This window comes from Pongo pygmaeus, chromosome 1 (genome assembly GCF_028885625.2).
Source record: "Pongo pygmaeus isolate AG05252 chromosome 1, NHGRI_mPonPyg2-v2.0_pri, whole genome shotgun sequence".
NCBI classification, from domain to species: Eukaryota; Metazoa; Chordata; class Mammalia; order Primates; family Hominidae; genus Pongo; species Pongo pygmaeus.
The window spans coordinates 73,113,220-73,139,900 of NC_072373.2; the positions used below are offsets into that span (position 1 = coordinate 73,113,220).

The 26,681-nt window shown below is 38.9% G+C and overlaps 1 protein-coding gene across 1 annotated transcript in view; it reads right to left on the reverse strand.

The window, feature by feature from the left end:
• PAPPA2 (pappalysin 2) overlaps positions 1 to 26,681 on the reverse strand; it is a 405,697-nt gene that overhangs the window by 29,598 nt on the left and 349,418 nt on the right. Inside the window, exon 21 of the mRNA XM_054455365.1 lies at positions 16,102 to 16,173. Within this exon, the coding sequence (XP_054311340.1) occupies positions 16,102 to 16,173 (72 nt within the window). The remainder of the gene's footprint in view (positions 1 to 16,101; positions 16,174 to 26,681) is intronic.

The following is a 26,681-nucleotide window of genomic DNA, read 5'->3' on the forward strand; positions in this document are numbered from 1 at the left end:
AAGATTAGCAGTAGAAGCATTATATATATATGTGTGTGTATATATATATACACACACACACACACACATAAATTTTATATAGATATAGATATAGATATAGATATAGATATAGATATAGATATAGATACTGTGAAAGGAAAATAAATCTCAGGACCCCACAATCAATAAGCCAAACGAAAAGTCAAGCTGGGAACTATGTCAGACAAACCTGCCTTCCATTTTATTCCTAAATAAGATAGCTACAAAGATAAGAAGCTACATACCTTCCTCCCTCACAATTTGTCCACAAGAAGGTTCCCTGTGGAAAAAGGACAGAAAGAACTCAAAGGCATCCCTCTGAGACTCACCTGAGACAATTGCATATCTGAATACTTCCTCCACCCTACTGTTTATGTAAAAATGCAGATTCACTGAACCAGACTAAATTGTGGATTCAGTGGAAGGCTGATCAAGTTCTCTAAAGAATGTAACCTTTTGCCTCTTGTCTACTTATGATCTGGAGGCCCATGCCTCAAGTTGTCCTGCCTTACCTTACAGAACCAGTGTAGATCTTACACATGTTGATTGATGTCTCATGTCTTCCTAACACGTATAAAAGCAAGGTGTACCTCAACTACCGTGGGCACATGCCCTCACAATCTCCTGAGGCTGTGTCATGGGTGCATCCTTAACCATGGTAAAATGAACTTTCTAAATTGATTGAGACCTGTCTCAGATAACTTTTGGTTTACAATACATATACATGTATGCATGTTTATGTGTATATATGTAATTTTCAGAAGAAATAAAATAAGTGAAACAGGTGAAGTAAAAACAACAACAAAAATGAAATGATGGCCTCTGCTGAGTGAGAGAGGCTGAGGTTAGGAGCAGAGGGGTAGGAACTGCTAGTCTTCCAAATTAAACCTAGTAAGTGTGAACTAGCTTTTCAAACTAGGTACATGTATCACTTTTATAGAATTAAAATTAATTTTTTTAAATATTACAAATAAATATAAGGGTGGAGCTGAGATTTAAACCTCTTAGACAGGAATTGAAATGTGCATTATTTTCATTATGCATGCTGTTTGCTGCAATTTACAAATATTTGTAATCAATTTAGGAGTGTTGCCCTTTCCTCTGTCATCACTTCACTGTTAGGTAGTCAAAAGAACAGATACATACATATACACACATATGTATGCGTATACATATATACTTTTAAAAATAAGGTGTAATAAACAGAACTGAAGACAAAAACCACATGATTATCTCAATAGATGTAGAAAAGGCCTTCAATAAAATCCAATATCTCTTCATTTTAAAAACTCTCCATAAACTAGGTATTGAAGGAACATACCTCAAAACAATAAGAGCCATATATGACAAACCCACAGCCAACATCATACTGCATGGGCAAAATCTGGAAGCATTCCCCTTGAAAACCAGCACAAGACAAGGATGCCTTCTCTCACCACTCTCATTCAACATAGTATTGAAATTTCTGGCCAGGGCAATCAGGCAAGAGAAAGAAATAAAGCATATTCAAATAGAAAGAGAGGAAGTCAAATTATCTTTGTTTGCAGATGACATGATCCTATATCTAGAAAACCCTGTTGTCTCAGCCAAAAAGCTTCTTAAGCTGGTAAGCAACTGCAGCAAAGTCTCAGATTACAAAATCAATTTGCAAAAATCATTAGCATTCCTGTACACTAAAAACAGGCAAGCACAGAGCCAAATAACGAATGAACTTTCATTCACAATTGCTACAAAGAAAATAAAATACCTAGGAATACAGTTAACAAAGGAAATGAAGGAACTCTTCAAGAAGAACTATAAATCAGCGCTCAAGGAAATCAGAGAGGACACAAACAAATGAAAAAACATTCCATGCTCATGGATGGGAAGAATCAATATCGTGAAAATGGTCACACTGTCCAAAGTAATTCATAGGTTCAATGCTATTTCCATTAAACTACCATTGACATTCTCCACAGGATTAGAAAAAAACTATTTTAAAATTCATATGGAAGCAAAAAAGAGCCCAAATAGCCAAGATAATCCCAAGCAAAAAGAACAAAGCTGGAGGCATCGTGCTACCTGACTTCATGCTATACTACAAGGCTACAGTAACCAAAACAGCATGGTACTGGTATAAGAACAGACACATTCTCTAATGGAACAGAATAGAGAACTCAGAAATAAGACTGCCACCTACAACCATCTGATCTTCAACAAACATGACAACAACAAGCAGTGAGGAATGGATTCCCTTTTTAAAAAATAGTGCTGGGAGAATTGGGTAGCCATATGCAGAAAATTGAAACTGGACCCCTTCCTTACACCATATACAAAAATTAACTGAAGATGGATTAAAGACTTAAATGTAAGACTTAAAACTATAAAACCCTAGAAGAAAATCTAGGCAATACCATTCAACATAGGCATGGGAAAAGATTTAATGACTAAAACACCAAAAGCAATTGCAATAAAAGCCAAAATTGACAAATGGGATCTAATTAAACTAAAAAGCTTCTGCACAACAAAAGAAACTATCATCAGAGTCAACAGACAACCTACAGAATTGCATAAAATTTTTTGCAATCTATCCATCTGACAAAGGTCTAGTATCCAGAGTCTACAAGGAACTTAAACAAATTTACAAGAGAAAAACAACTCTATTAAAAACTGGGCAAAGGACATGAAGAGACACTTCTCAAAAGAAGACATACATGCAGCCAAGAAACATATGAAAGAAAGCTCAACATCACCGATCATTAGATAAATGCAAATCAAAACCACAATGAGATATCATTTCATGCCAGTCAGAATGGCTATTATTAAAAAGTAAAGAAACAATAGATGCTGGTGAGGTTGAAGAGAAAAAGGAATGCTTTTACACTGTTGATGAGGGTGTAAATTAGTTTAGCCATTGTAGAAGACAGTGTGGCAATTCCTAAAAGACCTAGAGGCAGAAATACCATTTGACCCAATAATCCCATTACTGGGTATATACAGAAAAATATGTCATTCTATTAGAAAGATACATGAAAGTGTATGTTCATTGCAGCACTATTCACAATAGCAAAGACATGGAATCAACAAAAATGCCTATCAATGATAGACTAGATAAGGAAAATGTGGTACATATGCACCACGGAATACTATGCAGCCATAAAAAGGAATGAGATCATGTCCTCTGCAGGGACATAGATGGAGTTGGAAGCCATTATCCTCAGCAAACTAAAGCAGGAATGAAAAATCAAATATCGCATGTTCTCATTTATAAGTGGGAGCTGAACGATGAGAACACATGAACAGAATGGGGGAACAACACACACACTGGGACCTGTCTGGGCAGGTTGGTTGGGGGAGGGAGAGCATTAGGAAGAATAGCTTATGGATACTGTGCTTAATATTTAGGTAATGGGTTGATCGGTGCAGCAAACCACTATGGCACATGTTCACCTATGTGACAAACCTGCACTTCCTGCACATGTACCCTTAAATTTAAAATAATAGTTTAAGAAAAAAAAAATAAGGTGTAAGAAAATTAGTAAAATGCATTGCTAGCACTCAGTCCTTGTAATAAATAAGTATTTAATAAAATAATTTCACTTAAATGAACATCTATGTTAGTAGAATGAATTGGAAATGGTTCAAATTTTATAAACTTTCTGAAAGATATTGTCTATTGGATTATTTAATTAAGAAATTATGACAATTACCACGATGGTAAATTGTAAAATAAGCAATGCCTTATAGGATTCACGAATAATCTCAATAATGTATTTGTGCCATGATTAGAATGCATTTAAAACACATTTTTGAAGCACAATTAGAAGTCTTAGTTGAGCAAAGTCCCTGTGAAAAGAGGAGAATCTAGAGTTATCTATAGACATAATTTTGCATGCTGCCCATTCTTATAACTTCAGCAAAATCATCGAGAAGCAGCTGAAGGTCTGGCAGGTTAAAGAAAAGATAGTAGCATTTCTGTGATGGCCGTTCTGCAGGCGAGTAATATTTAAATTATCTGCAAGTCTGGGCTAAAAAGGGAAGGGCAGTGAAAGAGAAAAAAAACCCTCCAAAAAAAAAAAAAAAAAAAGAACAAATCAGAAAAAGGGTGGAGTGGGAGGAAAAAGGGAGAACAGATGTCATAAAGAAAATTAACAGAGTGAGAAAGTGGCCCACCCAGAAGGCCAAGAGGACAAAAGAAGCAAAAATGCAGCCTGTCAGAGAGCCTACCAGGAAGTCACAGCGCGGCTCCAGAGGAATTTTAGACAAGCATAAACTCTCACGAATGTTGTTAATCTAGATGAGGTTTTACAATTTGGACGGTTGGTTGTGCTTTTAATGTTTTACTTTTTTAAAAAGCTGGAGGTGGAGAGGTAGGGGTGTAGGGGTGTGGGGGCAATGGTTTTAGCTTTCAAAATGAAAACCTAGTCCTAATTAACATTTGGAGTCTGATTTTCAGAGATTCCAGCTGGAGAATCTGAAGTTGAGCCCTGAACCAAATGGGACTCTAGACAAGCTTAAAGACATGCCGGGATTTTAGGCTGGTGCAGATATTGCACAAAACTGGCAGTGAAATTCACAAACAAATCTCAAGGGGATTAGAATTTGGCAGGTAGCGAGCCTGGAAGACAGTTCCAACTTAAGCAAATTTTCAATCTTTCTCTGGATTTTAATATGTCTAACACATATTTAGATTTAGATTTGTAAGGACCTACACCATCCCTACTAGAAGTCTAGTAGCTGTCCCTATTATTGGCTTGTAGGCCATTATTATCCCTACCCTAATTAGCATTTTTATAACCCCTTTTCACTCATAGATCCTAAAAAACTTGGCAAGAATTAAAAGAAAAATAAGCCCTGAAGATGTGCCTTCTGAGAAACAGGGAAGGAATGATTATTATATCTGATTTGTAAACAGCTGAAGTGTGGCAAAGAGAAGTTTAATTGTTGGCTATTATTTATATGACAACATATAAATAAAGAGGAAACAAAAGAAGTTAAACAACTACACACAATGCACAAGTGATAAAGTTGAAATAGAACACTGGTTTTTTTATACAGATATCACAAATAAGATTCATTTTCTCTTTATAATAAGAATTCATAGAGACATACTCAAGTGAGATGCTTTTTGAAAGAGCAGTAGCAATTCCATCTGGTCACACTTCTAAGTCCATTTTGGGCTGTGATTATACTTTCAAGCCTTGACATTTATTAAGAATAATCCGTGACTATCCAGTGATAAAAAGTATATTACTAAAGTGCAATAATAGAAGTCTTACAGATAGAAAACACTGAGGAAGGAAGAGTTGAACAGGTTTCATTATGAAGCTGAGGGAAACAGAAAGGAAAGATTTTTGGGATCAGAGAAGCAACCTTAGTGTTGATGTATTTTTCAAGTCCCTCAAAACTGTCATTCTTCTGCTACTATTTTCCCCACACTCTAGACCAGCGAATCCTGCACCTGCAAGTACATCAGAGTCCTCTGAAAGGCCTGGTAAAACTGATTGCTGGACCTCACTCCCAAAGTTTCTGATTCAGAAGTCCAGAGGGGGGCCTAAGATTCTGCATTTCTAGCAAGTGCCCAGGTGAGGCTGCTGCCACTGGTCCAGAACCACACTATTTCCCTAGACCAGGAGTCCCCAATCTGGTCTGCTGCCTGTTAGAACCGGGCCACACAGCAGGAGGTGAGTGGTGGAAGAGCCAGTGTTAACAGCCTGGATCTGCCTCCTGTAAAATTTGTGGTGGCACTGGATTCTCATAGGAGCACGAACCCTGTGGTGGACTGTGCATGTGAGGGATCTAGGCTGCACGCTCCTTATGAGAATCTAAATAATGCCTGATGATCTGACGTGAAATAGTTTCATCCTGAAACTCCCCCACCCCACCCTGTCCTTGGAAAAATTGTCTTCCATGAAACTAGTAGCTGGTTCCAAAAAGGTTGGGACCCCCTAAACCATTCCAGTTCTTCACAGGTCCAGGTTTCAACTGCTGTCACTTGGAAGTCCTGAGCATCTGAGCTCTATTGGATGGATGCAAAACTGCCTGCCTGAATTCTGTCTTGAAGTATGTAATCTTGGGAGAAAATCCCTTTCCTTTTTTCCTAAAGGTGGGCCTGAGCCCATTTTCACTGCCACTGAGAATGTGGGGCATCTGCACTGGAGTGTCTTAGCCACATATTTCATTTCACTTTTTAGAACAAAGAGCTCTAGAATTTATGAATGTGCTGAAAGATTTTACCACACTACAGGGGTACTTCACAGGGTCAAATGGGAAGAACTGTAACACACACACACACACACACACACACACACATATTGCATCTTGTCCTAAAAACAAGGAGACAAAACTCTACAAAGTGACAAACCCCTTCCTCTGAAAGGGTCCCACATGATGCAGAAGCCTGTGATTGCCACTATTCCTCGGGCAATGTCTCCGGCAAGCTAACCTTCCCCATCCCCTCCTCTGATCCTCTCATTTCCAGGCCTGTACGCAGCCTTTCACATCCCAGAATGAAGTACATCCCCTCAATTAGGACTTGTTAAGTCAGGCTTCAGCTACTCTCTACCTCTTCTGGGCTAAAACTCTGGGCAGGAAAAATGGTACAAAAATCCTCAATTTTTATGCCCTTATTTTCCACCACCTGAGTTATATATTGGCCTCTGCATCCCATAGAGTTGCAGCAGGATAGCAAGCAGTGCCCATGAGTGATCAATATGCACGTGTCCCAGACACAGCTAACAGGGCTACCATCTGGAATATAAATAATAAAAGGGAGGCGGAGAGAGGTCCAAGACAACAGAGAAGAAAGAATCCAAGGAATGGTGTAACAGATGGATTGAATTAGTGATGGAACCATTGTTGGTATCAACTATTAAATGTGTAAAAACAATACAACTTTCCACCTCCATTTCAGTAATCCAGCCACTCCAATGAAGTTAAATTTGTCCCAAGGCCCCATCTTTCTACTCCCAACTCCTTCCTACATAAATTCCTTTGGAAGTAGTAGTCAGATGATAATGACACATAAAATATCTCTATTGACTGCTTTAAGATAACACAAATATAAACATATTTAAATCCATGGAGTCCTAGATTTACAGCGAAAGAGAGTACCAAACTATCAGCAGTGTTTGAGATAGAAGCAAATGTGTAACCATGTCAGAGAGGGAGAATATACATCCTTTTAAAACTCTCCAAAGACTAATACGCCTTTTCAACACCTCCCTTTATAACCTTGTATAAAGTTTAACACTTTTAGGATATTCTCACATAGATTTACTTTAAATAGTTCATTGAGTATTTTAAGCCCATTATATTCTCTTCTGTTCTCACTGGGGGATGGTGACTGCAAACTTTTCTCTAAGTAAAATATTCAATCCATGAACATGTTTACTATATTAACCTTTATTCTTCTCATTTTAGACTTGGAAACCTCACTTCTTTTGATTTTTTCCAAAGGTATTATTATTATTAATCTTTTCATATCACTTTTTTGGCCCTTAACATGTTCTGTATGTTCTAATGCCTGTGGGAGCTAACCCTAAAGGGAAAGTAGAATGAGATCCATGGTGAGATTAATGACAAAACAATGAAATACTCAGGTTTTCTGATAATCTCACTTGTAGCTATTTGCATGTGGCTTGTTGTTTCGAGACCAGAGCCATGCTGCTGTTTACCCAGGATAAGTCACAATTTAAAAAAAAAAACAACTATAATTTTAAAACAATTCACCTTTTTCTGGCTTAGGATAATTACAGTTTTACCACTGTTTGTCAGATATTCTTACTTCTATCCTTGACCTTTCTGAACTTTATTCTATTCCAAGTGATTTCTTCATTTATTTGAGAACAACTGGAAGATGATCCCTTTTCTCCCAAAATGCGAGCTGGGCACTGCCATGTAACTATTTGCCAGCGTATGAATTAATCCCTGCCTAGTGTTTCTCAAAGCACAGTTGAAGACGACTTGAATTAGAAGCACCTGAAGTATTTGTTAAAAAAGCAAATTATTGTACTTCACACCAGACTTGACATAAAAGAATTGGGAGGGAGGGGCAGAACTTAAGAATCTGCATTTAAAAAATAAGTACCCCTCACCCTATATAATTCTTAAGCATTTTTTTTCACACTATCAGCTGAATCCATTGCCAATGTGAACTATTTAAAGACAAGGTGTGACCAGAGACAGCCCTGGGCATTGCACTGGCTGGGTCTTCCCATTCAACAGAGCATTTAGTAATGATCCGAGATGGGGTCAACTCCTTTAGCTGCCTTCTGAAAGCAGGAGTACATCATTTGGGCCAGAATAACATATCTACTAAATTTAAGAAGTGGCTTCTACTTTATCTTATAGGACTCATTGATTCTTTCACAGAACACGGCATCAGTATAGGAGAGCATGTTCCTTATAAACTTGGGGCCTGTACTTAGAGAAATTTGTTCTAGAACTTTTTCTAGTAGAAAATATCAAACTTGGCCTGGCATGGTGGCTCATGCCTGTAATCCCAGCACTTTGGGAGGCCGAGATGGGTGGTTCACCTGAGGCCAGGAGTTTGAGACCAGCCTGGCCAAGATGATGAAACCCTGTCTCTACTAAAAATACAAAAGTCAGCCAGGTGTGGTGGCACATGCCTGTAGTCCCAGCTGCTCGGTAGGCTGAGGCAGGAGAATCGCTTGAACCCGGGAGGCAGAGGTTGGAGTGAGCCGAGACCACACCACTGCACTCCAGCCTGGGCGACAGAGTGAGGCTCTTTCTCAAAAAAAAAAAAAAAAAAGAAAGAAAGAAAATATCAAACTTGGCAGGCAGGTAGCTCTTATTGTTCAACTCCTTTTTTTCTAAAATGGCAAATACTGCTTGGCTTTTCTGACAGCTCCTCATTCTTTCAAGAAAATCAAAATACTTAGGTAGGGGATATAAAGGGGATACTTTAATAAGACCAGTATATCTTACTGGTCTTATTAAACAGTCCTTTACCAGCTCTCTCTCCAGCCCAGCTCAGCTTCTTGCCCTCTCAACATATACACACATGTGTATTGCCTGTCACTGTTCTATGAGAATTAACAGTGGGGAGAAGTATCCTTGTGCTTTGAGTAACAGAAGTGATTCAGCATTACTGATAAATGCAATTTGACTAACCTTTATCACATACTCAATTATGTTTATCAAATACTCACACAGTAGGTACTTGTGCATCCTTTATCATGTCCTGATTCTCATATCTATCCTATCTCAGACTGAGTTTTCTCTTGTGGACAGGCTAGTGCCATGGTAGAAGTAGTAAATCCAAAACCAGGATTGGTCTTGAACTGAAAGTCAAGGAAGGAAGTACTAACAAGTTTCCAAAACCTAATCCATCCAATGAATAAGAAGTTGAGGCTAACCAAGAAGAAGGTTGTAAATCTGAAAAGAGGCCCTATAAGAGAAGGACCTGTGGGTGTAATGAAAGCCAAAATCTACTTGGAAGGCAAAACATTCCCAGAAACAAGAACAGGTTTGCCATTATTCCTGAAAAATTAGCACAACCATGCTTTACTGAGGTGTGACCTCTCTGAAGGCCCCAAACCACGTCTCCACAGTTTTCTGAACCTGAATCTTCACAACAATTTTAAGAGATGAATTTTATCTGTCTAATTTAAAAGATAAGGAAACTTAAATTCAGAAAAGTTAACTGACTTGCCCAAGGAAATAGCTAATCAGAGATGGAGCTATGTGTTAAGCCTTTGTTTCTGCCACCATGCCACTTTCACTGAGGTTACAAGGCCTTTTGATTCCACTCATGACAGGGTTTTTATTTTCTACTTCTCCATCTCTCTTGTCCCTACTTTTCTTCCACTATGCAACTTCACAGAAAACTGATTCAGTCTTTTCCATTTAAGACTCTCAAAGTCAAAGTTCTGTCTGCAGCTTTCCATCTCTGTCTTTAGGGGAATAGAAGCAGGTGTCACTGAAGAATTAGGTGTCTCTCAAAGAGGATACAAAAGTGAACAAAACACACCTCCTGCCACTCAGGAGTTGGTAGACTACTGGAAGAATAGACCTATTAGATAACCTTGAAATATGTGATAGATGAGACGATAGGCATCTACAAATTTATGCATTGAATTTAGAGAGGAAATGGCAGCTCAGGCTCAGACAGAGTTATTGGAAATTTCCTCCCAAACTTTAAAAGGCCTTATAAGTTGCATTGGTAGCCCCAAGGACATCAATTAACCATGGATACTTGCAGGATATAATAAAAAGTCATAAAGATATGAACTAGATGTAATTGAATTGCTTCCTTTTTTTTTTGAGAGAGACAGGGTTTTGCTCTGTCACCCAGGCTGAAGTACAGTGGCATGATCATAGTTCACCATAACCTAAACTCCTGGACTCAAGTGATCCTCCCACCTCAGCCTCCTGAGTATCTGGGGACCACAGGTGCATACCACCATAGTTAGCTGGCTGATTTTTCATTTTTTTGTAAAGATGAAGGTCTTGCTATGTTGTTCAGGCTGGGCTCAAACTCCAGGCCTCAAGTGATCCTCCCGCTTTAGCCTCTCAAAGTGCTGGGATTACAGGGGTGAGCCACTGTGCCTGGCCTTGATTCTTAATATCTTGTTTCAATATGACCCTGTCCTCACAAAGTTACATGTGTCATTCCTTAGGCAGTATCACCGCTAGTACGTTACATTATTTGACAATTCATAAAACACGTTAAAATCAGTTATTTCACCTGATTCTCACAGAAGTTCTAAGAGAAAGCCTGACAGGTACTATGCATAGCTAACGAAGGGTAGAGTCAGAATTTGAACCTAATTCTCTGACATTACTCGGCCTCTGTCCTCCTCTGCAGCTCTCTTTTTAAAAAGAAAGGGCACAACTCTACCAGCAAAGAGTTGAAGAGATCAAAACTGTAATTCAAAATGGAGACTGCTGGAAAGAATAGGATGAACTTGCAAGAAATACAGACTCACAGAGAAAGCAGAGCCAAGAATTAGGTGGATTTTAATCATCCCATATGTATGAAGAAAACTAATCAGTTCTATATAAAAGGAGACTATAATTAAAAGTCTTTATCCCTAGGTACATTCCCTAGAGAACAAAATCTTCTTGGTTTAAGTAGACTCTAGGATTGTGGACTTTGGTAGAATTAATAAATACGGCTTTATGAAAGACAAAAAAAAAGAAAAAAGGAAAGATAAAAGGAAGGAAGGAAGGAAGGGAAGGAAGAAGATAATCTATTATCTGATAGTATCACAGTGTTCATGGATGGAGTGAACACTCACTTCAATTATTACCCCAGGAGATGAGGAAAACCATTTTTCCTCTTTCTTTTCCTCTCTTCCTGTCTCTATGCTGGGAAGAAAGTACACTTTATTGGACAAGCATTTAACAGGTCTTTTATACAGTTATCATAAAATATTTGCATACTTATCTATAATTTTAAAAGCTATGTGCAAATTAAATTACTCTTTCAATCAATAAATGTTTTCTGATCCCCGATTATTTCAAACATTCAAACATCGTGTTGAGCAGCTAAGATATAATAATGGAAAAGACAATATCTTCAGCTTGTAAGTAGTTACAGCATCATAAAGCAGACAAACAGGAAACCAATACTTTCCCTAAGGTGATAAGGGGTAAAATAGAGACCAGAGTATGATTTTATAACCCATCTGTGGTTGAGGGAGGGTGGTGGGTGGAGTGCCAGTCATTAAATCCTCCAAGTAGAAAAAATGCCTGGAAAAATGTGTTGAAAGATCAATAGGAGTTAGTCTACAGCAGTGTCTCAAGGGCAATATTATTGGCATTTGGGGCAGGATGATTCTTTGTTGTGGGCTATACTGTGCATTGTATGATGTTCAGCAGCATCCCTGTCCTCCACTCACTATATTTCAGCATCTCCCCCCATTCGCCCAGTCGTGACAACTAAAAATGTCTTCAGACATTTCCCCTAATGTGAGAAGTGGTGGGTGCAAAATTGTCCCTAGCTGAGAATCACTGGCTTAGAGAAATAAGTCACAGGATGAGTCCCGGGAATGGGTTTCAACGTGCATGAAGATACAGCGAATGAAGTAACATGTGGCAACAACAATACTTCTGTGATGGATAATGAAATAGATAAGATTTATAATGCACAATTATGTACAAGACATTAGACTGAGCTCACTGCCTATAATAACTCATTTATCTTCACTATAACCTTATGAAATAAGCATTACTATTAAAACTCTGTTATAAAAACTCTATTAAAACTATGTTGAGGGTAATGGGGCACAAGAATCTAATGCAACTTGCCCAGTGTCACCCCACAGGTGGGACAAATATTCAATCCTAGATCAAGCAAACAGACAGTGCAAAGCCCAAGCACTTTTTAGAATACTGTGTTGGAAAAGGATTTTTATGTCTGGAGTAGAGTGTGCACAAAGAGATTTGAAGAGACAGAAGGCTGAAAGACAAAGGCTCATTTACTACCTGCAAAGGAGTCTGGTTTAAATGTGAAAACAATAGGGAGTTCCTGAGATATTTTTAGCAGAAGAGACACAATAGAAAGAACCCTGTAATAGCAATAGAGAGAATGAAGGAAATTGATGGGCACAGGTCTGGAGGAAGGGAGAGCAATTAGGAAATAACTGCAAAAGTCCAGATGAGAAATGTTGAGGTCCCAACCAGTGTGGGCAACTGTAGGAATGAGTAGAGCTACTCATATAATGATCTGGTGACTGACTGACCTGATGACTGATTGGACACAATCGATGTCTCCAAGTCATTTGTGAATTATGTATCTCAGTTGGTCTTTATGGGTATGACCTGTTTCCCTTTTCTTTTCCTTTCCTTTCCTTTTTCACATCCTTAGAGTTTACAACTAATTATATTGGGGCTACACCAGCAACAATGCCCCTGCTTTCTGCTTTACTCATTCAGTAAACATTCATGAAGTGGCTAATAGCTTAAATAAATGACACCAATAAGAATCTCTTACGGGTCAGGCATGACACTCAATGCTTTATGTATGCTATCACATGCATCCCTCATAACAACTCCTTAAAACAGCTTTGTTGCCCCACTTCCCAATACAGAGGCTCACACTACTCAGCTGACCCAGGATTGGAATCTAGAGTTGTTTGACTTCAAAACTTTTCCATTAACTAAGTTGCCATTCCTTGCCCATATGCAGTTTACGAAAGAAACAGCAGATACAAGGAGTATTCAGGTCCCAAAGGCCAAATGCAAGCAACAACTAGAAAAATAGAATTGAACGTACCAACAATTTTGGATTGCAGATATGTAGCATACATGTGTTCTTGCTGGGACAATGGGAACATAAGCAGCAACAACTGGCTTATGACCTAACATAAGAAGATGGAATTATTTAGATAAGAGTTTTTAAAGAAAGTCTTAGTGGCACCTCAGAAAACATAAGCAGCACAGAATAGTGGATAATTGAAAGCAAATCGTTATGCCAAGAGAATATGATGCAAACAAAGGTGCTGAAGTAACATGAAGGGCAATATGGGCTGAGGATACTGAGCTGGTGGATTTACTGCCTTGGGCTTATTGGGAGAAATAACGAATGAGGCACTCCACCCTTACAAGACTAAATATTAAAAGGAGGCCTCTTCGAATGATATTCTATACTGGGAAGCAAAAAACAGAAAATCCTTTTAGATACTGGGTAACAAAATACCTGATTTGAGCTCAGATTTCTGTGCTGCACTTTTAAAAACTTCCTCTCTCCTACCTGGCCCGCTTTGCTTTATCTTGCCTCCAGTCCATTTTCCCTCCATCTGTCCCTGACACTCTTCTGTTCTCCCTAATACATTTTGCTGACTTTTTCCAGTAAAGAATTAAGTGTCTGCCAATTTGCCCCTAGAGCATGCCAGTTTCAGCCTCTCTTGTCCTTTCTTTTTCATTTTCACACGCCTCTTTGCATTTCTTATTACTTATTTCTTCAGAGTTGTTTCTCCTTCTCCTCTCCTGTCCAGTTCCCCTTCCTTTCCTACGGGGATTGATTCACCTGTATCGTTGCATCTTCCCTCCACCCTCAAAGTGGCTAAATAACTTTGGCTACAATTATTGCTGCACAACAAACTCTCGGTTGGGGCGGTGGTTCTCAAGTATTAGCAAGCCTCAGAATCATTTGGAAGCTTGTTAAAACAGTCTGCTGGGCCCCACTCCCAGTTTCTGATCGAGTAGGCGTTTGGTGGCCTGAGAATGTGCATTTCCAGTAGGTTCCCAGGTGATGCTGAGAACCACTGGAGCTGCGGAACCAACAGCTGTTGCCTGGTAGCAGTCAGGTAGAGGAGACACCGGCCCAGCAGTCAGGCAGAGGAGACATGGAGCTTTTGTTCCTTGTCACATCAACAAAGGGACTGACGACAGCCTAGGAAGCTCTGGATAAGTGACCCCGCTGATGTGATGGGGTGCAGGGAGGAGGGGAGAACAAATGGGAAAAGGTCTGTACTATAACCCTCTGGGAAACACGGAAGCCAGCTCCAAGCCCTGTCATCCACCCTCCCACTTGAGATCATGCATAGAAGCAGCAGAAGGGAATTCTCAGGATCCCTTTGATGTGTTCCCAGCTCCCCAGTCTTCTGTCTGTTTATCTCCCTCCTTCCCTGGCCTCCTGTCTTCCCTCCTTCTTACCCCCTGCCCAGTGGATGATTCACTCCTCCTCTCTCCCGCCTCCCCACCCCACTGCCATCTGTTTTTCTAATGATGGCAGAAGATGAGCTGTTTTGTTGGCCCACACCATGACAAAGCACACTCCATGCTAGCATTTTTCCTGATGCGCTCGCAGAGTGCTGTTTTATTGGTATCATTTCCCCACCCAGTTTTCCCTTTTCTCTTAAACCCCACCCTTTCCCCCTCTCCAGTCTCATGTGGATCCTGGATTCCCAGAATTAGGTCAAGAAACACAGAGATACAGAAGAATGGACTTGACATGCATGTGGGTTGGGTGTGCATCAGGGAAGAAGCTGGAAATCAGGGCAGTTAAAGGGGTCTCTCTGCAGCACCTACAGGAGCCAGAATTACCCAAGATTGCTGCTAAGTGGCTTATTTCCTTCCAGTGTGAGATGTGGATGACAAAACCTCTTGTGACTGAGATGAGAATGCTTGTACTTGTCACTGGCTATTCTTAGATTGGGAGGGCTTAAATGGTGTGTGCGTGTGTGTGTGTGTGTGTTTGTGTGTGTGTAAGCATCTCTTTCCCCTATGACAGAACTTCTAGGTCATCGTTTCTTAGAAATATTCTGCCCTATTCCTGACTTTTAAAATTAACTTCAGTTAATCTAACTAAAGAAATCACAGCAGCCTACGTCCCCCTACTGATTGAGGAATCCACTATGTGAAGAAGTAAACAAGATTTCTTGAGGTGGTAAAGGTCCAGTTTGGTTAATCAACAGTGGACAACAGGTCTACCTAAGAGATTGCAATATAGATGCCTGCATGACCCAGGCAGTTATTTTAAGCAAGGGGCACCCACCAGGTAAGTAGCCATAGGGAAAGGTAAAACCTGTGTTAACTGGAGAGAGTTGCCCATCTGGGGTACAGCTGCTACTCAGATCCAGCTAATTGTCATCATGGTTGCCAGCTAGTCTTGTTTTTCAAGAGAAAAATCTTTGTGCAGAGTTTTAAATATTTATTTTTATTTGGGATGTGTGCGTATGTGTGTAATGTTATATATGCACATATGAATTTTATGTAAAAATCCTAATTTTTAAACATTGGCAACCAAAAAGAAAATTGGTTTTAGACACTGTGCTGGCCAAACAAACCTGTCAGTGGGCCATCAGTCTCCAAAACCCTGAGCGAATTAAGCTCAAACAAGGCCCAGTTACAGAATCCCAAAACCATAAATAATTCTGACTTGCTTTTTAAGTTAGCTTTTATCAAGTCATTTAAAGTGGATCTCCAAAGATTTTTCTAAAACAAAACAAAACAAAAATCAGAACTCCTAATTTCTGTAAATTTAAGATTGTGGAACCAACTTAATTTAAGAAGTTAAACAAAGGACAGAGGAATAGGAGAGGGACCAGGTCCTAAATTAGAAGGACTCAAGCTCCATAAGTTAAATCCACCTGAGTTCTCTAGTCTGAGTTGGGGAAGGGGAGGCTATCTTACCTCACATGACTGGATGCAGTGGACTAAAACGGGGTCTGGGTGCCATTGACGCCGGCCAGTGCACACAATGCTCTAAGGGGAAAGACGGGAAAAACAGAAAACAAAATTAAAGACATTTGTTCTGTGTGAGAAAGGACAAATCCTGAGCTCACCACAGGAGTCCAACTCCATTCCTCAAGCAGCTAGATTCTAATTGTGTCCCATAAAGTGGATTGGGGCTATCTAGCCTTTCCCGTGCACACTGCCCACCCTGACAGATGTGGTTCAGGCAGAAAGTCTCAGTGGAGGAGATTTCTCAAAACTTTTCATCCTCTTTCCCAAGATACCTAAATTTTCAGAGTGGTGTAGTGTGGTTTAAAAAAGCATCCTCAATATTATAATGAGTTTCATCTGGTTTCAGGCATAATAATAGTTCCACTTATTTTGAAATTTTAAATAATGTTACAAGAAATTGTAAGATGGTTGTGTTTATCACACACAATGGGCTTTCAAAGATTGACAAATACAGTTTTAGAGTCTTCAACTAAATGTGGACCTCAGAAATGCTAGATTATAAGACATGAGTGCCCACACCAGGACTGGAGGTGAAATTGCACTCTGCAATTCTTGGTATCATCATGCAGCCTGCCCTGTAGGAAACTGGACAGTACACATATGCAGGACATACAGGGCTAGTGTGAAATCACTGCTACTCAAAATGACACCAACATCAAGTTGGTGGGAGCGCAGTTAAGTTCATCTTGAGATGCTGGTGACTGCCTCATTCCTGACGGCCATTTCCAGATGCATATTTAAACAAATAGTCATCTACTTTTTGTTAAATAATAATAACTCATTTTCACAAAACTTTTTTCTTTTTCTTTTTATAGTTTAAAATTCTCTTTTTTTAAATTAATTAATTAATTTATTTTTTTTCTTTATTATTATTATTATTATTATTATACTTTAGGTTTTATGGTACATGTGTAAAATTCTCAAAGAATATGCTTTTCTAAGGATAAAAGAAAGTCCCATGGCAGGTTTCAAAGAGAAAAGGTTCTCTCCATAGCCTGCTACCAACCCACCCTTCTGCAGACCTGCATATTCACATTTTAATCAGTCCAACTGAAATTCCATGCATTCAGAAGAAAAAGAATACATGGCAACATAGGAGCTTTACACGAGATAGCACCTACATGAATTCTAGAATGCTAACAATGTGTAATCATTAGATTGGAGACATTCATATATGCTAATATGCAGGCCTATAAATATATACCTCACAGTCAGGTAGGAGAATGGGGATCTGCAATATTTTTCTGGAGTCGTACTGCAAAAGCTAAAACTCCTCCTTCACAGCTTCTCTAGAGGGAAAGTAAGTAGTATAAATCCTTATAAAGTTTGATATTCAAAACTTCATATTGCAATATATTATTAGAAAGTGACTTGGCTTAAGTCATTATTGTATTAAAAAAAGGATTATCAAAAGAAATATATAAGGTAAACACAAAAGGGGTGTTCAGCCTACTGAAAAAGTGAGTTATTCTCCTGCACTTACAGCCATTTATGCAGAACCATTTGCATATCAACAGTAATTCTGTTAACTAGAAATAATTCTTGTTTATGCTTTAAAGCAGGTTCCACTGGAGCTCTACTGAGCAGTGGTCATAAATTTTATTATTTAAAATATCAATGGTTTATACTACTTTGGGGTCCCAGATAGTAGCAATGGCAAAATATAATTTGTTCTTTGAAAGGTAAATGTATGAGAACTTTATTCCTTCTCATAGGAGGGTATTCACTATGGACTCCCAGTTCCCCACCCTAATCAGTCAGTTATTCAATTCAAACCAAACATATGAATACCTCACTCACTCACTATGAGTCAGATTTTCCAGTGAGCAAGGGGATCTGAAAATCCATAAACCTAGTTGAGGCCCTTAAAGAGTTCAGAATCTTTAATCAGATCCATGTTGATGAATATTTTGGTTATTTCCAGTCTTTTGCTATAACAAACAAAGCTTATATATAAATCATGTACAAGTATATCTGAAGAATAAATTCATAATAGTGGAGTTGACAATACCCACATTATAGATTTTTAATAATGCACAATTCAGTTTTGAGACTAATTAATTTATACTGACATCTCTCCTTAACTGCTATGGAAATTGCAAAAGTTGGTGGTACCTGTGTCATATCCTCTCCTAGATTGCAAAATCCTTTAGAATAGGGACTATCTAGCATTCCTACCTCTTATCTCAGTGACTTATGGAAAGGCAAAATTTTACAAGCATTTGCCAGCCACTAATTATGATATCGTGTCTCTAGCCTTCTTCTATGAAAATCATGTATCTCATAAAGATGTTCCCTATTTATAAATATATGTATATGCCATTAATAAAACAAGTACTTAGTGATTATAATTGGAGGGAAATTTCAAATGTTTTTCAAGACTCAATTCTATGAGAGCATTTGAGGAGCAAGAGGGCTGTGAAACAGGAAGAAAAGCAAAGCAGTGAGATGGACAGGGAAGGGCTGGCTCCTGGTGAGAGATGAAACGATTTTCTTTTCTTTTATTATTTATCTATTTATTTATAATTTTTTTTTTGAGACAGTCTCACTCAGTCACCCAGGCTGGAGTTCAGTGGCACAATCATGGCTCACTGCAGCCTCAATCTCCTGGGCTCAAGTGATTCTCCTGCGTCAGCCTCCTGACTAGCTGAAACTACAGGCATGTATCATGTCAGGCTAATTTTTAAAAATTTTTATTTTATAGAGATAGGGTCTCACTACGTTGTCCAGGCTGGTCTAAAATTCTTGACCTCAAGCAATCCTCCTACCTTGCCCTCCCAAAGTGTTGGGATTACAGGCAGGAGCCACCGTGCCCAGCTGATTTTCTTATCTTCTGAAACACTTTTGAAAAATTACAATCATATAAAGCTATAATGATAAGAAAACTTTATATCCTCTGCCTAACTTTATCAAAAATTGTTAATATTTTCCAGAACATGTCACTATAGATTCAATTAATGTCTCCTATATATGTCCCTCCAATATAATTATACTTCCTTCCTCCCTTTTGGTAACAACTATTCTGAATTTGTTATTGTACAAATGCAAATCTATGCATTACTATGTTATTGCAACTATTGCAATTATGCTATTAGCAAGCAACTTCTTGCATGATTGAGTTCCAGTATCTAAATGCCAAAGATTTGTTTTGAACTTTCCAACATAAAAAAAGTTTAAGAGAAAATTAGTTTAAAAATTTCCTCCTGATTGGACAATTTGAAAGTTTCTAAAAAGCAAGGGGAAAAGAAAGGGAGAAAAGAAAATAGAGGGAGGAAGGGAGTGGGAGGGAAGGAAGAAAGGAAGGAGGGAGGAAGGAAGGACGTGGGAGAGAGAGGGGGGGTGAGAAAGAGAAAGAGGGAGAAAGAAAGAGAAGAGAGAGAGGGAGAAAGAAAGAAAGAAAGAAGGAAAGAAAGAAAGAAAGAGAGAAAGAAGGAAAAAAGAGAGGGAGAAAGAGAAAGAGAAAGAAAAGAAGAAAGAAAGAAAGAGAGAAATAAAAGAAAAAGAAAAAGAGAGAAAGAAAGAAAGAGAGAAAGAAAAGAAAAAGAGAAAGAAAGAGAGAAAGAAAAAGAAAGAGAGAGAAAGAAAGAAAGAAACAGTAAAGGTTACTAGGATGGTCATAAGTCACCATGAAGGCTGTTGCCTGGTTAAATGTCTTATTAAAGGTCACAAAACTCAAGAATAGCCAACAATAAAGGCTAACAGAAAATTGCTCAATTATTTTTTAATGGGAGTAGTTATTTGACAGAATGGGCTGCTAATCACATCAGGGCACAGAGTTCTGCCAATGTCCACATTTGTGATAATTTCCTTATGGCTACATGTATGTGCTCCTGAGTCAAACATCCTTTGCATGTTTATTTAGACCATAGCACATTACCCTGCAACTTGCTTTTCTGTTCCTCCTCCCCTTTCCTCCAAGATGCTCTTGTCTACTCTCCTCTAGTGATGGGACACTTGATGCCTAGAGGGAATGATTTCATGCTTAAAAATGATGAAAAAGAAGACCTTTCCATGACTCATGTCTGAGTCTCCAATGATCTGCAGCCAGTGTCACTGGAGCTGTTACACACAGTTGTACCCATCAAGAGGACACTTTGGGGGCGGGGCTGAGCATTAAGAGCCAGAGGGAAGAGTGAGGTCATTTGGTTGGAAACTGTGGATTTTGCCAGCGTATTATCTTCTCGTTTTCTTTCTCCTTCTCTCTTCTCTTTAAAACAGTCATTTTTATTTAAAGGACTATTTATGTTTTGGGGAGCAATTTGGGAAAACAAAGTTAGAAATTATAAGATTTGATATAACTGGAGAATTCTGTTGAAAAGCTGGGAATTTGAGAGAGATTTCATATAGTGTTAAAGGCTCTTTGCAAACCTATTTCATGTATCCAGAGGAAAATCTCATTTATTTGGACCTCACTAATTCATAATTATGGTATTCCAGAAAAAAAGTGCTGTTTAGTCTGTGGAACAATGAATTTATGAAGCAAAATAATAGGGGAAATGAGATGTCATGAAGAATGTCTTTGTACTTCAGAAGGAAACACTTTCAAATGCTATTTAGAAAAACTCATTTACATGCAAACAATTGCCACAACGTGTTAAAAAAAATTCTCCATGAAATCAGTCTCCTGAAGGACCACTACTTTGCAAAACATTAATTTTTCCTATTTTAAAGTCATGAGATACAGTAAAACACTCTCTTGACACCATGATTAAGGATAATCATAAAAATTCAACTTAACATAAGCTTTTTCGGAAAACAAAAAGGTTTTCTTTGAGAAATGGCTCCATGGCAGTCATCCTTTTCTGTGGGCCCTTTGATTTCCTGCAGCCACCACCTCCTGAGTAAAAGATGAAATGAATCCTGCACTGAGGAGATACCGGGGATGAAGGAGAAGGTATCATTTCCACCCTCAGCAGTAGTACAGTGTACTGGGGAATTGGGATTAGCATGGCAGAAAAGAAGAAAAAGAATAAGAATCTAGACAAAAAAGGGTTGAGAAAATAAAAAGTGCCTCTAGTGAAAGTCTGAGGGAGCTTCTCCCATGTGCTGGGTGCAGGCGCCTTGGACAACAGGAGTGTCTGTGCTGCTGCAGGTGCAGGGGCATCAGGCAGAGGCCTTTGATCTGGGCACAGGAGGACATGAGCAATAGGCATCAGCACTGACGATTTGGCTGCCCCTTGCCTGTCCCAACTGCCAGGTCCCACTGCTCAATCACCTTGGCTGGCAGACATGGATTGGTCTGGCATCCTTCCTTTCTGTCAGTATACTTCTTACCCCACCAGAAGGGTCTAGATCCCCATGTGTAACAGGTGAAGGAGGAAGACACCATTGCAATGACAAGGGCCTAGAAAGTCCATCTGAAAATTTCAAACCCTTACCTATTGTCTCTCACATCCAGCATGCCCTTGACACATCTAAAAGTACTATATTTTCATCCTTCCTCTCTTCTCAGTCTCACAATGAAAAGCTTTTAGAAATTGCTTCTGTTGTCAGAGGTGTTCCAATAGGAAACCGTGAATAGCCATTAGTTCCTTTCTCAGCACAGTTTATAAAAGAGACAGAAAAAGACAAACGACCTAGACATTATTGTATATACACACACGTATACACATATACACACACACACACACAAACTATAGAACCCTATTTTTCTTTATTTTGCGTGGAGATAGCTAGTGATATCTTTTCAGGGATGGAGGATATTTCCAGGGGGTAAGATTTGTACTAAGTGAACTGAAATCTCATTTCTATTTAATTATGAACTATGTGCTAGAAACTGTGCAAGACATTTCACATGTGTTATTTCAAATTTAATAACAACCATGCAAGCTAGATATTATCCTCACCCTTGCAGATGAGCAGACAGAGGCTCCAAGGAGTAAGTGACATTGTATTTGAACCCAGGAGGACCTCATTCTTCCTTTTATGTCAGTTGCTACTTCGATATGTTTTTCATCAATACGCCAGACTACCTAAGACCTCAGAAATTCTTCCTTTAATAAAAATGTATTATTCTATAAGTCAGGCAGGAATACAAAGCAGAACCCCCAGAGCAAGGCAAATAAACTCTGTAGGCATCTAAGAGTATACTTGATATACATGATTTTTTTTTTTTTTGAGATGGAGTCTCACTCTGTTGCAAAGGCTGGAGTTCATGCCATTCTCCTGCCTCAGCCTCCCGAGTAGCTGGGACTACAGGCACCCATCACCACTCTGGGCTAATTTTTTGTATTTTTAGTAGAGATGGGGTTTCACCGTGTTTGCCAGGATGGTCTCGATTTCCTGACCTTGTGATCCACCTGCCTTGGCCTCTCAAAGACTTGATTGTTTTTTAAAAACAAACACAATTTTTTTCACAACAAGAAAAAAACAGTATTATAAAGAAATTTCTCTTTTAATCTATTGTTTTTAGACTTCAGGGTGGGGGGGTATGGAAATGAGGGGCTTCTCATAGTTGAGAGGAATGACTGATTCTCTGTTTGATAGGCAAGTTAACTCAAACATATACCGGGGGAAAAAAAGAGTATAGCAAACAGGGTGAGGCAGGGAGTACTGCATTGAACTGAGAGTCAGCAAAGTTGGTGGCATTTATTTTTCTATTTCTTGCCAGCTGTGCAATATTGAACAGGTCATCCAACAACAGCTAATGTGTCTGTAAAATAAAGATAATACAGTCTTCCTTTCCTGGCTTATTGGTTTGTGATGAGACTCAAATATATATGTGTGTGTGTATAATATATCACATATATATTTTTTCACACATATATGTTTTGAAGACAATAAAGTGTTATCCAAATGTAAGGTATCATCTTTTATTACAAAGAATGAAGTCATTGGAAGTAGACTAGAGAAAATAATGCAATTTAATCCATTACTCTGTACTCTTTCTAGATACAAAGGTATTTGAAATATGGCACATAGCAGGAATTTTCATGAAATAGGCAAGCATCATTTACTAAACAAATGAGCCATGCTCCAGAGAGGTGTGCTTGTATTTAAAATATTTATCTTGTCAGTATTTTATTTTGTAATAGTAGTGCTTCTTGAAGCATTACAGTGGAATTACCTAAGGTGCTTGTTAAAGATGCTTATTCCAAGGCATCTCCAGTCTTTCTGAAGGCTTGAACCCTGCTGTTCTTTTTATATACTGCCCAAGAAATTCTTAAGGACACAAACATTTAAGATTGAGTACAATATGGAACAACTCCCAAGATAAGTCAATTTGAGTTACAAGGATTTTACTCCACATGGAGTTTCATTTAATAAATTGCCTTGGTTTATGAGGCATTTCTTCTTATTTATGAGGACAAGGTTAGATTTCGCACCCCGGGTGAGCTGCTGAGTGCCACAGAACCATAGCCATCATGAGATCATCGGCGGCTGGTGCATAATCTCATCCTAGAGGCCTCAAGATACATAAGGGCAATAATCTCATCATCATTTCCATTGCATCCAGTGACTTCTTTTTTCTTGCTTTTCTTTTACTATAAAATTGCAATATCCTAAACACAGAGCATCCCTTGCAAGCTTTGTTTGTAAGCAATATTCTTTAACATAATAACTGTGAAAGAGCAGAGAGAGCACAGGTAACAGCTTGCTTTGCTACTCTGTGATAATTAGTGTTCACCATTGGTTAACTACTTGGTTTTCTTTTGGCATAAAGGGTATTGATTTGGGGTTCAAGAAAACATTAAAATGTTGTTAATTATGTTTTCGACTTCTGAAATTCTGATTGCTGGGAATTTTTCTAGAAACAAATAATCCTTCTAAGGTAAGGACAAGGCTCATTTTGCAAGTTACTTCAGCTCTTCCCTTACATTTTGGAAGCAGCTAATTTAACGATTTCACTTTGTTTTCACATGGAAATGTGCCACAAGCCTCAAGAGTTCCAGGAAAGCAACTGCATCCCTATCAGTGACAAGCCATATAGTTTAGTTATACACCCAAATTATAAAGAGCAGGGCAGAATCTCATACAGATGAGAAGAGGCAGGCAAACTGAGGGGAAACAAACTGCCTCAAATAAGAATGGCAACTGATCAAGAAAACTTACTATGCATCAAGTGAGCTAAGGTCTATTCATATGTTTCTCATCTGATATTCACATTAACCTAATGAGATCAGTGTTATTTCCACTTACACATGAGGAAAAGGAAGCACTCGCTAGTAAATTGCCTAAGGTTATGCAGTTGGTGAATAACAGAGCTCATGAGTTAAAAATTCAGCTTTTAGAAAATATGTATTTTTCATTGAAGGGTCTTCAGTGTTTCTCTGCTAACATCTTCAAAATCATGTCTGGTCAACCTATGTCAAAAACCAAGGATTTACTGACTAAATCATAGTCATGATAAATGCAATGATACAAATCATCATGTTTGATATACTGGCTTAAGGAAGATGTTCCATATTTTTTTTTCTGAGGTGGTCAACTTAGAATTGACAAGGATATGTCAATAAGAAGCTGCTGAAATACATCCAGACTCAGAAAAAAATATGCATTTACTTCCGAAGTAGAAGATGGTGCTACCTGCATGTTCTCACTTGTAAGTGGGAGCTGAACAATCAGAACACATGGATACAGGGAGGAAATTAACACACACTAGGACCTGTCAGGGGGCCAGAGGGAGGGAGAGTATCAGGACAAATAGCTAATGCATGTGGGGCTTAATATGTAGGTGATGGGTTGATTGATAGGTGTAGCAAACCACCACCACGTTTACCCATGTAACAAACCTGCACGTTCTGCATCTGTAACCTGGTACTTAAAATTAAATTAAATTAAAAAGAAAGAAAGAAAATGGTGCTACAACAGTTTCTTTGCTTATTCAACCAATGTTTCTAAGAAACCCACAAAGTGCCAGGCACTGAAAAAGGCATCAGGAATATAAACAAGAACAAAATGCTATGGAATAGAAGTAAATAAACAATAATGATTTCCCCAAAAGGACAGCTGAAAAAAGGGAGGCTTTAATAGAATAAAGAAAATTGTTTTCCAGTTTAGAGTCAAGTCACTGTAATTGGTATCCCTGCTGTCTTCATGAAGACAAATGGACTGTCATTTTCTGGAATGTTCCATTAGAAACACAGAGGTGGAAGAAACCCTGCTGACTGGAAGGCTTGCGCTCAGGCCTCACAGACCCTGCATCTTTGACTGTTCCCAACAGACGCCTTGTGGATGGTGGATGGTGAAGCAAATGCAGAAGGATCTATTTCAGTTTATGCCCAAGAGAAAGAAAAGGCTCGTGCATGCCCAAGCCTTTCTCCCTTTGCCTGCTTACAGAGAAAGGGGAGTTTTTCATCATAGCACACTGAGTTTATGGGGCTGAAAGAAAGGGTCTAGACCATCTGGCACACCATGAAACATGAGGCAGAAACTCTTTCTCCAGGGCACTGTAATTCCAGCTGCTGTAGTTTAGCTAAACCTTAACAACAGACTGGAGAGTGAAACTGAAAATCTGGAAAGGCCAGGGGATGGAAGAACCTGCGGAGGTGTTTTCTGGCCCTCTCCTTCATACTCCAATGCAGTCTTCACACTGCCCTCAGCACTGAGGTGCACTCCACCTCCACTCAGAGTTCTCATGAGGCTTGACATCCTAGGAAGGGCAGGCAATGCCTGGCAGGATCTTGCCTGCCTGCTTCTCCTGACCTCATTCTTTTACCACCATCTTTCCTCTCAGTACCACACATACCCTGGTTTCAGCCAGATGGAATATTTACTACTTCTTACCCTCTTGAGTGCTCTTTTTGATCACAGTTTACGACCCAGAGGAAAAGCTTTTTGGTCAGTTTCCATTGATCCTTCCCCAACTCCACCAGGCTCCTGAGCAAAAGACTTGGTTGCTTCCTCTCAGGTGTTCCCATAACACCTATACTATGTTCAAACATTTTCCCATGTGACATCATCATAGGTATCTGCTTTTGTGGCCAAATTGTAAGTCCTAAACAGAGGGACTATTATTTTTCACCTCCACATCCCAGCACTCAGCATAGCTCATGGCACATAATAAGCCTCAGTAAATGTTGAATGAATGACTAACTGAATTAACAGGATTGTTTTATTTTCCATTCCTCACCCAAATCACACTTAGAGTACTTTTTTCCTTGAACCTCCTGCTTTGACACAAATCCATGCCCATAATAAAGCACAATTAACCTGTGAGGAAAAAGCAGAGACCTGAGGATAATGTTTGAATGAAATGTGGCATATCTCTGGAGTCCTCTTTTGGTCATCCAATGGGAACAGACTCGCAAGAATTTTGTTAAACAGTCTAATAATAAAGTAACCAAGCTCTTAGGCTTTCTGACACCCCCACTCTCCCCTATTCTAAGAAGAAACAATTAGTTTACAACACGATTTTCTCCATTTAGCTCTTGCATAGCCTTTTCTTTCTCTTTTTCATTCATCCATTTCACAAATATTTATTGAGCACGTATCAAATACTAGGCACTGTTTTAGGATCTAGGGATATAATAATGAATAAAACAGACAATAATCTATCAATGAGCTTTTTATTATAATGGCAGAAA